At 45.2% G+C, this 17767-nt stretch overlaps 1 protein-coding gene across 8 annotated transcripts in view; it reads right to left on the bottom strand.

Annotated features, from left to right (window-relative positions):
* The window catches only part of LOC115085788 (protein brambleberry-like), a 36444-nt gene extending 23300 nt beyond the window's left edge, over positions 1-13144 (bottom strand). Inside the window, exons 1-4 of one of the 8 annotated variants that reach the window (XM_029592199.1) lie at positions 12455-12566; positions 11869-12024; positions 6349-6618; positions 250-378 (exon numbers count right to left, since the gene is read on the bottom strand). In XM_029592199.1, the coding sequence (XP_029448059.1) occupies positions 250-378; positions 6349-6585 (366 nt within the window). In that variant the 5' untranslated portion in view covers positions 6586-6618; positions 11869-12024; positions 12455-12566. The other 7 variants (XM_029592203.1, XM_029592201.1, XM_029592204.1 and 4 more) reach the window with 7 other exon arrangements.
* Between the last annotated feature and the right edge of the window lie 4623 nt (positions 13145-17767).

Genomic DNA, 17767 nt, shown 5'->3' with positions numbered 1-17767 from the left:
CTGCTCTTGATAATCCCCTCCTTCCCACTTGGACTCTAAGATCTTCAGGTCACGCGAAGTCCCTTCGTGTCTGCACAGCCTGTTAATCCCATAGCACCTCTTCTCTGCTGAACTGCCTGGCTCATCTATCCCAGGGCTGCAGCTCCGCACTAATCTGGTCCCCATGGCCGTGACTTTGGCAAATCAATCCTACAAATATACCACAGCCGCGACTCTCGCCACCTTACACCTCTACTGCAGTCTTCTTACCATGTCGCTGCTGCAGGGGTATGTCTTCCGATCCTCAACCTCTGCTTGGCAGTTAAACAGGGCCACTCCCAGCTTGGCAAGCTCCTCTTCGGATAGCTCCGTGCAGGAGGATCGCAGCTGGTTCACAACCTACCGGCAAGACAGTGGTTGGAAAAAGAGATAAAGAGAAGTCGAGTAGACATGATCCTTTTACAAGGCTAACCACATTAAATTGCCCAAATAATTTGGTAAAAGATCATATGAATAGGAATGGCTAGGACTTAAGAGGAATTTGCAACATTCAACAATCTGAAAAGTAACCAATAAATGTTTGGCAGACCAATCTGGACTAAGAAGGGATCCTCAAACCATTAATACACAAGGAAATTCATACAAGACACCAACAGGTTCATCATCAAGCTGCTCCTGCCCGATGCACTCCTGGTCACAAGGAATGTAGAACTGTTATACAGCAACATCCCCCACGCAGACGGCATAGCTGCCCGTAACAAACTCCTGAAGTTGTCATCTTTGGACACTCAATCCACAGAGTGACTGAATTCATCTTCAGTGCCGACATCCGTATACAGACAGCGGGAACTGCTGTGGGCGCCAGGATGGCACCCCAGCATGCCAAACGTTTTAGGACCGCATTGGAAGAAGTCGCCTTCCTGAGTGGATGCCACACCAAACCTTTTAGACGTCACCCTACATCAAAATTTTCATGATCAGGACCAATGAGAACCTCAAGCATCTTTACAAGCCTGCTCCAAAATCAACTTCTCCATGGAAGGTGCTCACGTTTAAGACGCTACAGCTTCAGTTAACAGACTGTTGGTTTGCTGACAAATGCAACCACCTTCACAGCTCCAGTTTCCACAAAAGTCCTTAATACACAGTGAAGCTATGCATAACAATCACATGTCATCAGGAAAAGACTCAAGTGGTCCATCCAGTCTGCCCAGCAAGTTTTTATTTTGGTTTTTTTAGGGTAGTAACTGCTGTGCCGTACCCCCCTTTAACAGATTACTCTTTTCTTCATTTCCTTTAGCCACTAGGGATCTTGTGTGTTTATCCCATTCCTCTCATCTTCACCACCTCTGGTTTTACAGCTTTCTTGCCAATGGAAAGAAGTTTAATTCCTGTGTATCATTAATTCTTTTCAGATCTTTAAAGGTCTGTATCCTATCTCCCCTGTCTCTCCTCTCCTCCAGTGAATACATAGACATCTTCTATGGCTTTTGATGCAGACCCTACATCTCCTCTCTGATCTGCTTCAATCCTCTCTTTTTTTGAGATATGGGCTCCAGAAATGAGCACAGTACTCCCATCTGAGGCCTCACCAAAGACCGATGCAAGGGCATAAACACTTCAAAAGTTCTAATTCAGTTTCTCAAACAAAAAGGGTAACACCCAAATTCATCTCCAATAAGAGAGGGGGGTGGAGGAGTACCTTAGTGGTTAGAGCAGACCTTGGGCAAATCTCATCACCTTCCATTGCCTCAGGTACAAAACTTGGATTTCCTGTCCCTCTGCCATTAAGACTTTTGAAACACATTAGGTCTGTGCTTGACCCTCAGAAAGCCACGAGTAAGCTGAATTACAATATAAGCCTCACATACCAAAACAGCACAAACAACTGTATCTAGGAAAAGGGGAAACTACTATTTACATCAGGCCCTAAAAGACCAATAACTCCTTTTAGGAAAAGAGAACAAGCCAGACTGCTAGCAGCTCACCCTGGTCACACAAACTGAACACAGTCAAACTCTAATACAGAATAAAGAGACCATAAAGCAGAAACAGAAACTGAACTGGAAACTGCAAGAAGCCAGACTCTGTATGCAGTGCAACAATGGGAAAACAAGAACATTACTATGCCTTATAAAATATCAAACAAAATTTAATATAAAAGAATAGTAAAGCCATACTAATAAAAATAAGTATTTCAAAACAGCTGAATACAATAATCTCCAATAATTTAAAATATTTCCACATTTAAATATTTAAAAACAGCAACCACCAAAAACATCAACCACCACCCAATAAGAAACTTATAAGGATTACAAAGTCTCCTGCTCATCATGCTTGGGAGCTTTTGGTTTCCAGTCAGATTGTCATGGAATAGTTGGGGGAAGGGCGCACACACACACTACTCTGTCTCACATACATACACTCTCATTACTCACACATGGTCTCATACACACAAGCTTTTTCTCCCACATGCTCTCTTTCAGATTCATACTCTGTCACACACACCCATGCATGCTCTTGCACTGGCAGTCACAAGGAGGTAGTTGCAATCTAAGCCTCCAACCGATGGCCTGGGACAGTAGAAGGAGGGAGACTACTACACCACCTGCAAGAAGCCTGTGTTCTCACACTCTGTCTTGGTAGGTCAGGTCTCCACCACCTTCTCAGGTTGCTGTGCTCTCCGAATGCACATGAAAATATTACAGAGACGAACACAGTGACACCTCAGAAAGAGAGTACTAATTAAGAGGTGCTCACTCAATGACGCCACAATCAGGGTAAATGCTAAATATTTGAAATTAAGATAATCTAATATTTGAGGACTTGTCTTGGTTTCAAAATAAAACATGATTCTCAATCACCACAATAGACCCTGGGGAACTAATGTTTTGTTGTCTGTTACCTATAGCAAGCCAGCCCCACCACACACCTCTTAACTGAGCAGTAAGAGTAATATAACCCACAACTTCCTGCCTAACTGATTCTACTATTTAAATCCAGGGCAACCATGCCATCTCTTCACTGACTTAACGATGGGAGATTAGCTCTTGAAAACTAATCACAGATGGATTAAATTAGTCCAAAAAAGAGTTGAAGACTTATTTCTACATATTCGAGTGGATTAAATACTTTTTTTGAAGATATCCCAAGTAAATTTATGTACACCAGAGGATTAAGAGCACCTACAGACTATGATCAATAAGAAATCACCTTCCCAGATTTAAAGATACAAGATGGTAATCTGAATAGATGTCACCTCTATCTTGTGGTCTTAAAAAAAAAAACAAAAAAAAACAAAAACAACCAGGAATACTGCCAAGATAGAAAAACAATGTTAAACCTGGACAAAAAATGTTTAAAAAGTTGCAAGAGAAGATTATTAAAGAACTGTTTGAAAAATAAAAACTATTTAGACCACCCTAAATAGGTTTGTGTTGGTCTGTCTGTGTCCGTTGTAGTGAGGCACTCTGGCCAATAGATGGCGTATGAATACTGGAAATTGCTTAGAGCGAACGTAGCCTTTATGTTAAAATGTGCAGTTTCCCAGATTGAGGGGTGACGTGGAGGGCGTGCCAGTGCGACTCAGTCCCAGAGGGGAAGGTGTCAGTGGTACAAGAGAGAGGTTGTTCCATGAGGATTAGCTACTGGTCACTCAGGAAGGAGTCTCAGGCTGGGGGGGGGGGGGGGGATTCCAGAAGCAGTTAAGGAGTGAAAATCCGAAAGGAGACTTGGGGTTTGCATACTGAATCTCCTGCAGAGGTGCAGGGGAGAGCAGATACCTGAAGGATTCATTAAAACCTAGCCTCAAAACTTCTCGGTTGGAAAGAAATCAGTAGAACTAGGGTTCATGAAAAGAAACTCCAGGGAGGACTCAGAAACATCGTCAGGAAATATTACTTCACGGAGAGGGTGGTGGATGCCTGGAACGCCCTTCCAGAGGTGAAGATGAAAGCAGTGAAGGAATTCAAAGGGGCATGGGATAAACACTGGATCCCTAAAGGCTAGAGGACGGAAATGAAGAAAAGAGTGCATGGGGGTAACTTGCTGGTGTGGCGGTTACTAACCTTAATAATTAAGCCTTGATACTGCTAATGCATCTCCATCATTGATCTCTGCTTCAACGGCAGAGGAAATGGATTTACACAGCAACCAACCAGGGCCCCGACTTATAAGGTTTGGGGGAACAAATAAACATGGGGGTAACTTGCTGATGTGGCCGTTACTTCCCTTCATCACTAAGCCTGATACTTTTGATGCGGCTCCAGCATTGCTCTCTGCTTCCACGGCAAGGGTTAAGGGAAATTGGATTCAAACAGCATCCGAGGGCCCTGAATTTTACAGTCTGGGAAACTGATAAGCACGGGGGTAACCTGCATAGTGCAGCAGAGACTGGCATAAGCTTGCTGGGCAGACTGGGTGGATCATTTCCTCTTTTTCTGCCATTATTTGTATGTTGCCCTTGCATTCACCACCCTCAGATTTGGTTTTTTTTTTTAAAACAGCATTACTCTCAAGTCTGCCCCCTTGCAGCCTCATATTGTATGACTTCTTGTTCCAAAAATGTATTTCCACTGAAAAAAAACCTGTTTGCTTGTGTCTAATTTATACCTTTCAATCATTTGAATGCCTTGCCCCTCTTCTCTCCCCCCCGGGGTACCTGTAGTTAGGGCATTAAGTCATGTCATCGGGCTTTGGTGCAGGCCAGTTTTGTTCCACTTCTCTGACCTGCCTGTATCCCGTAGGAGGAAAGACAATGACAACATGGATGAGCTTTCAAGCAATGGAAGAGTAAAGGAGGAGAGGATAAGAACATGCCATAGTGGGTCAGACCAAGGGTCCATCAAGCCCAGCATCCTGTTTCCAACAGTGGCCAATCCAGGCCATAAGAACCTGGCAAGTGCCCAAAAACTAAGAAGAACCCATGCTACTGATGCAATTAATAGCAGTGGCTATTCCCTAAGTAAACTTGATTAATAGCCATTAATGGACTTCTCCTCCAAGAACTTATCCAAACCTTTTTTGAACCCAGCTACACTAACTGCACTAACCACATCCTCTGGCAACAAATTCCAGAGCTTTATTGTGTGTTGAGTGAAAAGAACTTTCTCCGATTAGTCTTAAATGTGCTACTTGCTAACTTCATGCAGTGCCCCCTAGTCCTTCTATTATTCGAAAGTGAAAATAACCGAGTCACATCTACCCGTTCTAGACCTCTCATTTATTTATTTATAGACTCTTCTTTGCAGACATTCGTGAGGCACATCATACCGGCTTACATTGAACTGAAAGGAGGAAAATACAATGAACATGATTTTAAACACTATCAAATCCCCCCTCAAGCCGTCTCTTCTCCAAGCTGAAAAGTCCTAACCTCTTTAGTCTTTCCTCATAGGGAAGTTGTTCCATTCCCCTTATCATTTTAGCCCTTCTCTGTACCTTCTCCATCGCAATTATATCTTTTTTGAGATGCGGCGACCAGAATTGTACGCAGTATTCAAGGTGCGGTCTCACCATGGAGCGATACAGAGGCATTATGACATTTTCCATTTTATCTATCATTCCCTTTCTAATAATTCCCAACATTCTGTTTGCTTTTTTGACTGCCGCAGCACACTGCACCGACGATTTCAATGAGTTACCCACTATGACACCTAGATCTCTTTCTTGGGTGGTAGCACCTAATATGGAACCCAACATTGTGTAACTATAGCATTGATTATTTTTCCTTGTATGCATCACCTTGCACTTATCCACATTAAATTTCATCTGCCATTTGGATGCCCAATTTTCCAGTCTCACAAGGTCTTCCTGCAATTTATCACAATCTGCTTGTGATTTAACTACTCTGAACAGTTTTGTATCATCTGCAAATTTGATTACCTCACTCCTCGTATTTCTTTCCAGATCATTTATAAATATATTGAACAGTAAGGGTCCCAATACAGATCCCTGAAGCACTTCACTGCCCACTCCCTTCCACTGAGAAGGTGTCCCATTTAATCCTACTCTCTGTTTCCTGTCTTTTATCAGATGTGGTTCTATAGAGAAGCGAGCAGAAAAATAGTTCAAAAAGAACCAAAGCAGCACACCAAGGTTATGAACAGAGAATAAAAGTGAGACCAAATGCAGTGAACGAGGTAGGGGAAAAATTTGTTTTAAAGGCAGGAATTTTAGGGGAAAAAAAAAAAAAAAAAAAGCTTGCTTTAAGAAACTGAGGCAGAGCCAAAAGATAAGGTGCCCAAGGATACCACACAGGCACTCATTCTCTAACCCACTCTGATTTCTTGCTGAATGCTTGAGTGGTCTCATTTGGATAAGAGCATGAAGTTACATATCTGAAGAGGAGTGAAAGAAGGTGCATCTTACCTTGTAGTGACAGCTGTCCAGTGGAGAAAGATCCAGATTTTTTCCTTCTGCCAGGAATTTCTCATCCACCATGGTCATCTCAAAAGGAGCACTGGGCAGGACCTTGCTATCGGCAGCGGGACCGGTCGAGGGGGTCTCTGCGGGCGCTCTGCGGTTCAGCCAGCCAAAGAACCCACAGCTTGAGCCGACGAGAGAGACGAGCAGGGAGAGGAGGAGAGTCCAGCTGAGAGGCAGCATCTCCAAGCTTCCCAGGAGCACTTCGTTCAAGATCTGCTGATGGGACACAGAGGCAGTTAGTGGGAAGGGAATGGCGGGCTCTGAGCACACAGACCTGACATTTCACTTATGCCACTCTCATCTGGCTCTACACGAAGACACACAAAATCTGGCTGAAAGACCGGTCTAGTGGTTAGATCAATGGATTGCAAGGCAGGGAATCCAAGGTTACAAATTCCACATATCCTACTGACACTCCTTGCGACCTTAGGCAAGTCACAGTCTCTTCTTGCTTTGGAACTCAGATCGATTGTAAGCTCTTTTAGGCAGGAAATTATTGTACCTGAATTAAAAATAAAATAAATAATATGCAGTAAGCCACCTCGCGTGCTACTTGGAAGAAGCTAAAAATCTAAATTCTGTTTCCCTTCACGTGACACGCATGGCAGACCACGGATTTTATAAAATGGGGTGATGCATCATCAACTCCCTCATCTTCCTGTCTGCTCTCTCACAGGTACCTCTCTCGCTCATCCGCCTAGAACGAGACCCGCTTTCAGCTTTGTTTCCTGTACAGAACACGGCCACACGAGTACTCTGCTCCGAACACGGCAGCACTCGTCATCACATCCGTGGTGGGACGTGACCAGAGCACCACAAACACGGAAACCAGGAGTGTGCTGCATCAGTACCTGTAACGGGGGTGGCGGCAAAGGAACCCAGGCATCTCCATGCCCCTAAGCATCAGAAGGAGAATCGCAGAGTAAGACTGCCAGTCCTTGTGACTTCACCCTCCATTGCATCGGGAACAAAAAAAAAATTAGTTTGAGAGCCCTCCGGGGACAGGAAAATACCTACAGTACCTGAACGTAACTCTGCTCTGAAGTGCCTGAAAAAGCAGAGTATAAATCTAATAAAAGAATTTAAGCATATTTGGGGGGGGGGGGGGGGGGGAGAATCAGGGATAAGGAAAGTCTGTTTAAGAGATGCCTGGATATTGGATTAGGTAGGGAAACCTGTATGGGGTAAGTATGGTTATTAGGGATGTGAATCGTGTGATCGATCGTCTTAACGATTGATTTTGGTTGGGGGGGGGGGGGAAATCTGATAGTCATGGTTTTTTTGGTTAAAAATAGTTTTATCGGGGGAGGGGGGAAAACCGGCACACCAAAACAACCCTAAAACCCACCCCGACCCTTTAAAACAAATCCTCCACCCTCCCAAACCCCCCCAAAATGTTTTAAACTACCTGGGGTCCAGTGGGGGGTCCCGGCGCGATCTCCTGCTCTCGGGCCACGGCTGCTGTGAAGAGAAATGGCGCCGGTGGCCCTCAACCCTTACCATGTGACAGGGCAAAGGTAGCGCCGGCGCCATTTTGGTTCCTGGCACCCGACATCACGCGTGCAGGAGATTGCTCCCGGACCCCCGCTGGACCCCCAGGGACGACCTCCTGCACGCGGGCCATATTGCCAATATTCAAAATGGCGCCGGCGCTACCTTTGCCCCGTCATATAAGGGCAAAGGGCCACTGGCGCCATTTCTATTAACGCAGCCGTGGCCAGAGAGTGGGAGATCGCGCCGGGACCCCCCCACTGGACCCCAGGTAATTTAACACATTTGGGGGGGGTTCAGGAGGGTGGGTTTTAGGGTTGTTTTGGTGTGCCGGTTTTCCCGCCCTCCCCCCCCCCAATTTACAATTTTTTGACGATAAATCAGGGGAATTGCTATTGTATCGCGGCTCTAATGATTTAAAATATATCTGACGATTGTTTTAAATCATCAAAAAACGATTCACATCCCTAATGGTTATCCTGTAGGTGTTCAGGCTGGTTGGGCTGACAGCTGGGAGAGATCTCTAGCACAGTGAGAGGCCATAGGATGCGAGAGTGCTAACCACAGCTAGAGCAGTATAGGTGGCATCAGCCAGGCTATATTGTTTAGACTTTTTTTTTTTTTACTTGCAATATTTCTAAAAAAAACCCAACCCCACCTCAAAAGGAAGAGTGAGAATTCAGCTCTTCAGCACCAGTGGTTTCATGATCTCTTAACTCAAAATTCACTCGGGGGGGGGGGGGGGGGGGTAGGTAAGCATCAGCACCTCAGCGTTGCCAGGCACCTACCAATGCCTGCTCCTAACCCGGCACCCAGAGCTCTGTTACCCTTCCTCGGCGCCGGATCTCCTCAGGCATGCACGTGGGCCCATCACAAGAAGGCAGAGGCCACCGAATGCCAGAACGGCTGGTGCTCCTCCTCCCCAAGCCTCCTTAAATAAGCAGCTTTATTTCAAAGACAAGTAATTATGAAACGAACGGTTCCAGACTCAGCGTGCGAGCATAAATTTTATGCCCCTGTTTGCTATTGCCACGCCCTCCATTTCAAAATGAAGAGATATGAACATATTTATATAGTACAAACATATCCTCTTAATATTTAGCTTGGTACTTACGAAAAATGTGCATTCATTTATTTCAAATTTTATTAAGAAGATCTTCTTGAAATACCTGCATATCATTATTTACAGATATTCCTTATAATTACATCACTTTTAGTATATATATATATCATTCACATGCTGAAGCCCCTCTTTACTCCTGTCCGTTGTCCGGCCTGTGCGCAGGGCTCCTTATTGACATGACAAACTTTTTATGGTGCTTGAGAATAACAGACCATCAAACCCAACAAAATGCCTCTCTCTGGTCCATTGTTTGACCACATCTCGAGCAAGGTGTGCAGTTCTGGTCACCGCATCTCAAAGATCCTTGAACTAGAAAAGGTACAGGGAAGGGCAACAAAGGGGATGGAATGGTTCCCCTATGAAGAAAGGCTAAATTGGTTAGGGCTCTTCAGCCTGAAGAGGATGGGAGTAGATATAATAGAGGTTTATAAAATCATGAACAGGATGAAACAGGTAAATAGGGAACAGTTATTTATCTTTTCCAATAGTACTGGAACCAGGGGATGCACCATGAAGCCAATAAATAGCACATTTAAAGCAAATCTGAGAAACTATATTTTCATTTTGTGCACAAACTGTGGAATTTGTCACCAGAAGATGTGGTGAAAAAAGTTATTGTGAGTGGGTTTAAAAAGAGTGAACAAATTCCTACAGGAAGAGTCCATAAACCACTATTAGCCATGTAGAGGTGGGAAAAGCCCTCACTTATCCCCAGATATGAGCAAGAAGGATTAGATCTACCCTAATGGGTACTTGTGACCTGCTTTGGCCACTGTCTGAGACAAGATACTGGGCTTGGAGGAACTTTGGACTGATCCAGTATGGTACTTCTTAACCAAATCCACTGCTTGGCTTATGTATTACTTCCCAGCTCAGTGGGAATATCCTTAGGGCTAGATCAAACAAGAGGCCCTGCAGCATCCAGCCCATTTGGCCAGGCCCAGAAGCAGACTGCAGTGTGGCCACCAAGCCAGCACTCTGGGGCTATCACTGCTATGCTATTACTGGTTGCCCTTTACTCACAGGGGCCCCCTGATGAGGTCGCCTCAGATGTGCTAGCCCAGGTAGATGGAACTCTGGCCACTGATCCCAAGAATGACCATGGAGATGAAGATCACTCCTTATGGGAGAGTGCACTCTAGGGCACAGGAAAGAGAGGGGTCTCTTGCAGTCTCAAATCTCCTTCCCGATTCCTCTCCCTGGTGCTACCATGCCAGTCTCTCTACACTCTTCCACCTTCTGGCAGCTTCCCAATGGGAAAACTACTGCCCGTACTGGAGGGGAACATGTGAAACCGGAGGGGTGACCTGGATTATACCAGGCCCTGACAGAGAGCATTTGGGTTTAAGGGCTACACAGAAATTCAGCAGATAAAATTAGACAAATGATTTTGCTTAACTTTAAATTGTCATGCTGCTCCTAGAGAAATGATTACTGTTTTACGTTTGTGCAAGCTCCTTTCACTTAGGAACAGGCACCATTTGTAAACTTAAGTTAACGGAGCGAGGTAGCATTAGTCTTATGAAAACCTCCATGCAGGCAAACCTCCTCAAAAAAGAGGAACTTTTACGTATTTGTTAAGTGTGCAAATCTTTTATTCCAGAAAAATATTAAAAGGGGTAGAAGAAAATAAGAAAAAAAAAGGAGATCTAGGAATAAGATCAAAATAAGAAGCTATAGAAACAGATTAAGTGGCCTCGTGATCCATCTCTAGAAGATACTTCTTGAAACATGTTAGAACAGCAAAGGGAGCAGAGGAGCTCTCTATTAATATCTGCTTAGTTACCCCCCCCTGCTGGATCGCCGGTCCCGCCCCCGGTGTCAGTACTAAGCAGATCAGAGTTCAGTACTGTAGTGCGTCCCATCATTCACCTCCGCAGAGGATTTCCTCCAGGATGGCATCCTCTTAAAATTCTCTCTGTAAAAAGTGCTACATTTCCTTCCATCTTATTCATGCCCCATAAGTATTCGAACGTTTCTATTGTTTATATCTTCTACATCCCTTCAGAGCAATTTTTTAAAAATCTTTCCAACAAATAGAATATTTGAAAGAATTATATATATATTAATTTACTAAGCTTGACATGCAGGAAGAAAATCAATATCTTGAATGAGTTTGAAAACCAGAAACATTGGGTCACTATATTCAGAGAACCAAGCCCCCAACAAAACTCAACATAACCCCCTTCCAACACTTTAGCATAGAGCAAGATGGGTGGGGCAGGGAATTAACTAAAGCAGCTAGCAAAGGAACAAGCACAAAAAAAAAAAAAAAAGACTTCCACAATCACACATACCCCATGTATGACTCCCCATTTCCCCTGACAAAAACCACAGCTTATACTCATAGCCCACGCACCACAGTGCCCCACCAAAGCTCACACATATGGCCACATACTCCCCTCCACTATATATATATATATATATAGACACACAACCCCCCCCTTATCCCTATACACAACCCACATACCCCTAGCACACACACAGACAGCCCCACTCCCTTACCACCTACCTATCCCCTATGCCCCCACTGACGCATCCACCATCCAGCACATGCACACTCCATAAACATCTACACCTCCATACGCCCCCTCTACAAGCCTTCCTGAAGTCTTGTCTCTGTATTCATTCCTACCAAGGAGGTTAGAGCAGCAGGTTATGAACCAGGGTTCAAATCCACAGACTCTCCTTGTGACCTTGGACAAGTCATTTACCCTCCGTTGCCACAATAGTAGATTGTGAACCCTCCGGAGGCAGGGAAACGCCTACAGTACCTGAATGTAATCCACTTTGAAGTGTCTGAAAAGCAGAATATATATTAAAGAGAGAAAGATACAGCAGACACTCACCAGCAGTGGGGGTAGCAGAACCACACGTACCAGGCTTAGGATGTCCTGGGATCACACTCTGGCAAGCACTATAGCCTCCAGAGTATTTAAATTCCTTAAGGCCAGCACTACAAGGCTTGTAGCATTTCAGTGACCCTGAGTGGGGCTGCTTCCATCCTTATAAAACATTAGGAGGTAGCACATTTAGGGCAGAGCGCACACACACGTTTCAAATTTAACTCATTTCCAATTGCAACGAGGCCAAAGCATGACCACCACCTCCAAAACTAAGAACATAGAGTATTTGGATGACCATAAGAAATTCACATTAAACCTAACCCCAAGTAATAACAAACAAATATATATAGGGAACTGTGAGAAGCTGGAACCAATATTAGGTACTCACAAACCAAGTGAATCTGATATTGTATTCAGTATAACAAAATGTCCTTAAGTAGGAAATGGTGGTGGCCATATAAACTGTCTTTTTATATCCCTAAAGCTTCAGAAACCGAACTAAGCATGGTTTGACATAGAAAGTCACGAGGACAAAGCAGCTGACAAAAGCAGAGTTAAATTCCTTGCCTGGAAAAAAAAAAAATATTACCACACCAGTTCTTTTCAATTGTAATGATGCTTTGGATTGCCAGAATAGTTAAATTGGACTCCAGGCCCGGCGCTAGCCACCATCGCCCTGGTGTTTTACCTGCCCTCTAGGGCTGATTAGGATCCGGAGGTCTTTGTCTATGAGTCAAGGTCACCCACCCAGAAGTCAAGCCTTTCACTCAGTCCTCTTATCAACCTCTAACAAGTCACAGCTGGCTAGGGCCTTCTTTCCAGGTCGCCCTGGACTGCCTGGCTCTCTCTTTTTCCCCTTTAAAAATAAGGTAGGTTGGTAACACAGAGAAATCACATTTTAAAACATTTAAAAAAAAAAAAAAAGTAAACAGAGATGGAAATAGTAACCAAGTAGATGCAGGCAGCTAAGGATTAATTGGCCTCCAGCTTGGGATAGAGGAGCATATGCGTTTTCCATGCTTAAATCAACACCAGCTCTCAATTCACCTCCCTCCCCTCCAACATCTTTTCTCCCACCTCTGCTCTCTGTCTGTCCTAGTGCCGGCCCCTTCCAGCCCTGCTGCTAGGCAGTCAGGGGCTCTGTCCTCTATTTCCTAGCTTCTTACCAGACCCAGACTGAATTCAGCACCCAGGGTCCTTCCGGTAGGTCCCTGCCCATTCTAGACACCCCCTTCCGCACTGGCGGCTCTTCATGTTTTCTATTTGTGAATATTAAACCCTTTCTTAAGATGGATTCATTAAAAAGCTGATTTCCTCATATAGTCCTTCCCCAAAGGGCCTTAAGAACCGGCGTGACCAATAAATTGACCATTTAACTGAATAAAGCTTAGTGAACATACATCAATGCAGCTACATGAATTAGAGTTTGTTTTTTTTTTTTTTTTTAATTAGTGGCACAAAAAGTACAGAGCATTGATGATCTTCATCTTTTCCATAATCCCTCCTTCTCCTCCTCCTCCCTCATTATACAGTGGCACTGAGGAGGACATAGCCCTGGAATGGTCTTCATGTTTTCTATGATAACACCTTTTCCTCCTTTCTCACATTAAACTGTAGCATCAATAATCCTCATTCCCTCCAGAATAATTCCACCTCTCTCATTAAATAACAGCATTGATAATCCCCATCCCCACCACAGTAATTCCTCCTTTTCCTGCTCTCCTATTAGCGCACACAGCATTGATGATCTTCATTTCCTCCACAATAATCCCTCCTCTATCATTATATAGCACTGTTTAAAGCACACAGCATCAATGATACTTGTCCCCTCATTTTCTCCTCTATCATTATACAGCAGTGCTTACAGCACACAGCATTGATGATCCACCTATCCCCTCTACAATAATTGTTCCTTTTTCTTCTCTATCATTATACAACAGTGCTTAGAGCACACAGCATCGATGATCCCCCATCCCCTGTACAATAATTGTTCCTTTTTCTTCTCTATAATTGTACAGCAGTGCTTAAAGCACACAGCATCGATGATTCTCATCCCCTCCACTATAATTCTTCCTCTTAGAAACATAGAAACAATGATGGAAGAAAAGGACCAACCGGTCCATCCAGTCTGCCTAGCAAACTTATGTTAGCATCTGCCATGCCTTACAGGTCACCCCCATATTTAGTTCCCCAAACCTTCAAAGTCAGGGCACTTGCTGGTTGCTGTCTGAGTCCAATTCCCCGTTCCCTCTTGCTGTCCAAGCAGAGAGCAATGATGGAGTTGCATCAAAAGTATCAGGCTTATTGGTTAAGGGCAGTAACCGCCACACCAGCAGGTTACCCCCATGTTTATTTGATTTCCCAGACTGTAAAAGTCAAGGACCTTTGGTTGGTTGCTGTCTGAATCCAATTCCCTTTTTCCCCCTGCCTTTGAAGCAGAGATCAATGATGGAGATGCATTAACAGTATGAAGGCTTACTGGTTAAGGGTAATAACCGCCACACCAGCAGGTTACCCCCATGCACTCTTTTCTTCATTCCCATCCTCTAGCCTTTAGGGATCCAGTGTTTATCCCATGCCCCTTTGAATTCCTTCACTGTTTTCGTCTTCACCTCCTCCTCCGGAAGGGCGTTCCAGGCATCCACCACCCTCTCTGTGAAGAAATATTTCCTGATGTTCGTTTATGAGTCTTCTTCTCTGGAGTTTCATTTCATGACCCCTAGTTCTATTGATTACTTTCCAACAGGAAACGTTTGTCGATTGTGCATCATTAGAACGTTTCAGGTGTCTGAAGGTCTGTATCATATCTCCCCTGCACCTCCTCTCCCTCAGGGTATACAGATTTAGGTCCTTCAACCTCCCCTCATAGGTCATTTCATGGAGACCCACCACCATTTTGGTCGCCCTTCTCTGGACCACCTCCATCCTATCTCTGTCCCTTTTGAGATAAGGGCTCCAGAACTGAGCACAGTACTGCAGGTGAGACCTCACCAAGGACCTGTACAAGGGGATTATCACCTCCTTTTTCTTACTCGATATTTCTCTCTCTGTACAGCCCAGCATTCTTCTGGCTTTAGCTATCGCCTTGTCACATTGCTTCACCATCTTCAAGCAGGAGCGGCTCAAGGCAATCTGCTGCCTGAGGCGAAGGATGAAATGCCCCTCCCCCATGGCCCGGTGCAGGTGAAATCATTGAGGGCCAGGGCAGGAGGAAGAAAATGGAAGCTGAAGTGACTTGCCCAAGGTCACAAGGAATGGCTTCCCTTGTTTGCAGCCCACTGCTCTAACCACTCAGTTTTTGGGACTGTTATTTTTTTGTTCTCAGTCTTTGGCGTCCGCAGTAGGGGTCATTGGAGAAATGTTTAATGGGGCGGGGTGGCCTTTGGCTGCCCTACCTCCTGGGTCTAGAAATAGGCCTCCTCCATTCCCTATTGCCTGCCTCCCACCCTTCTTCAGGATCTGCCCCCTGTTGGTGTGAGAGGTTGGTGAATAATGGGAGCCTGTGTGTGTGAGACACACTCTCTCTCAGGGCTGAAACAAGGGTATTAGATGCCCTAGACAAACCTTACAGCCTTTCATTCCCCCTTCCCGCCCCTCCTCACATAATTAAAACTTATGCATTCTTTTCCATTTTAAAATGTATCAACTTTCCCAACCTAAAAATATAGATTGCACATAGAAAATAGACATTCAAAGTACAATCTTGTGAAGTAAAAATATCACTTACAACAACATATATATTATATAGGCATGCACTGCAAAAAAACCAAACCACACTTTCAATAATAATAGTTTAATAGACTTAATAAACTACCTTTCTCATAGTAATCAAGGTGGTTCACTGGATCCCATAAGGTATTAGGCCTATGGTAAAGTGCACTGGGTGTGGACTTGGCCCACAGAAAGCCAGGAATAAACAACTACAATTCCAATATAGTAAGCCTTCCATATCATAACTGCCAGCACTCAACCTATGAAAAAGTCATACTGCAAATATTACATCAGGCCCTAAACACCAATACCCCTCCTAGTAGGAAAACAGATTAAAGCCAGGTTGTTGTAAATCCCTACACAGAAACGACATGCTAGCAGAATACCTAAAGCCTCAGTCACACAAGCAGAACACAGATAGACTCTCACCAAATACAGAATAAAGAGATCATAAAATATAAACTGAAACGTGCAGACAAAAACTGAACTGGAAATCACAAGAAGCCAAACTCTGTCAGCAATCCAAACATAATCAAGAAATAGAAAACATTAAGGGGCGGATTTTCAGAGCCCTGCTCGCCTAAATCCGCCTAAATCCGAGCGGATTTAGGCGAGCAGGGCCCTGCGCGCCGGTGCGCCTATGTTCAATAGGCGCACCGGCGCGCGCAGACCCCGGGACTCGCGTAAGTCCCGGGGTTTTCCGAGGGGGGCGTGTCGAGGGGGCGGGGCCCGATCCGCGCTGTGTTTTCGGGGCGGGCCGTAGCGTTTCGGGGGCGGGCCCGGGGGCATGGTTACGGCCCGGGGTGGTCCGGGGGCGTGGCCGCACCCTCCGGACCCGCCCCCAGGTCGCGTCCCGGCGCGCTAGAGGCCCGCTGGCGCGCGGGGATTTACGCCTCTCTCTGGGAGGCGTAAATCCCCCGACAAAGGTAAGGGGGGGTTTAGACAGGGCCGGGCGGGTGGGTTAGGTAGAGGAAGGGAGGGGAAGGTGAGGGGAGGGTGTTAGAGAATTCCCTCCGAGGCCGCTCCGATTTCGGAGCGGCCTTGGAGGGAACGGAGGTAGGCTGCGCGGCTCGGTGCGCACCGGCTATACGGAATCGATAGCCTTGCGTGCGCCGATCCCGGATTTTAGCGGATACGCGTGGCTACGCGCGTATCTACTAAAATCCAGCGTACTTTTGTTGGTGCCTAATGCACCAACAAAAGTACGCCAAATCGCGCTATTTGAAAATCTACCCCTAAGCATACCAAAAAAAAGAATGTCAAATCCGCTGATAAATTCAGCCAATTAAAAACATGTATAAAAATGTTTAAAATATTACCAAACACTAATCAAATATTTCAAAACAGCAGATACATCACATTCAATAATTAAAACTAATAAGGATAAAAAAAACATCTCCCAATCTCCATACCCGGGAACTTTAGATTTCCAGACCTCCTGAGATTGTCATAGATTGGAGGAGGGTGCACAAACTTTAACCTCTCTCACACACATATACAGGTACTCACACACATGTACACACATGTGCGCAGGCACTCTCATAGACACACATATACACACACACCCTCTCATACACACACATCACCTCACCACCTTCTCATACATACCATACACTCATCCCCCACACCCTCTCATACAGGCACTCCCACCCTCCATCTCATACACACACACACACACACCCTCTCTCATACACACACATCACCCCACCATCTTCTCATACATACCATACACTCATCCCCCATACCCTCTCATACAGGCACTCCCACCCTCCGTACACACACACACACACCCTCTCATACACACACATCACCCCACCATCTTCTCATACATACCATACACTCATCCCCCATACCCTCTCATACAGGCACTCCCACCCTCCATCTCATACACACACACACACACACACACCCTCTCATACACACTCACAAAGTCTCTCTCCCACACAGGCACTCACTCTCACAGGGCAAGTCTCTTTCACCCACACATTTTGGACCTTTTCTCTGACTGCACAGCAAGGCCTCTTCTGCCGCCAGCTGTGGGGAAAACTCTGGTGGCCCCTCAGTGACTCTTCTTTAGCCGTTGAGCAGTGGCGTACCTAAAGTATTTGGAACCCGGGTTAGATACTTTCTTTGGCACCACCCCAGATTTACCTTCCCCCGCCAGATTCAGTTCTTTGTCTGCCTCCCTCCC

This window comes from Rhinatrema bivittatum, chromosome 2, assembly GCF_901001135.1.
Source record: "Rhinatrema bivittatum chromosome 2, aRhiBiv1.1, whole genome shotgun sequence".
NCBI lineage: Eukaryota > Metazoa > Chordata > Amphibia > Gymnophiona > Rhinatrematidae > Rhinatrema > Rhinatrema bivittatum.
Note: the sequence above shows the minus strand (reverse complement) of the source record. Positions and strands in the feature narration are given on the sequence as shown.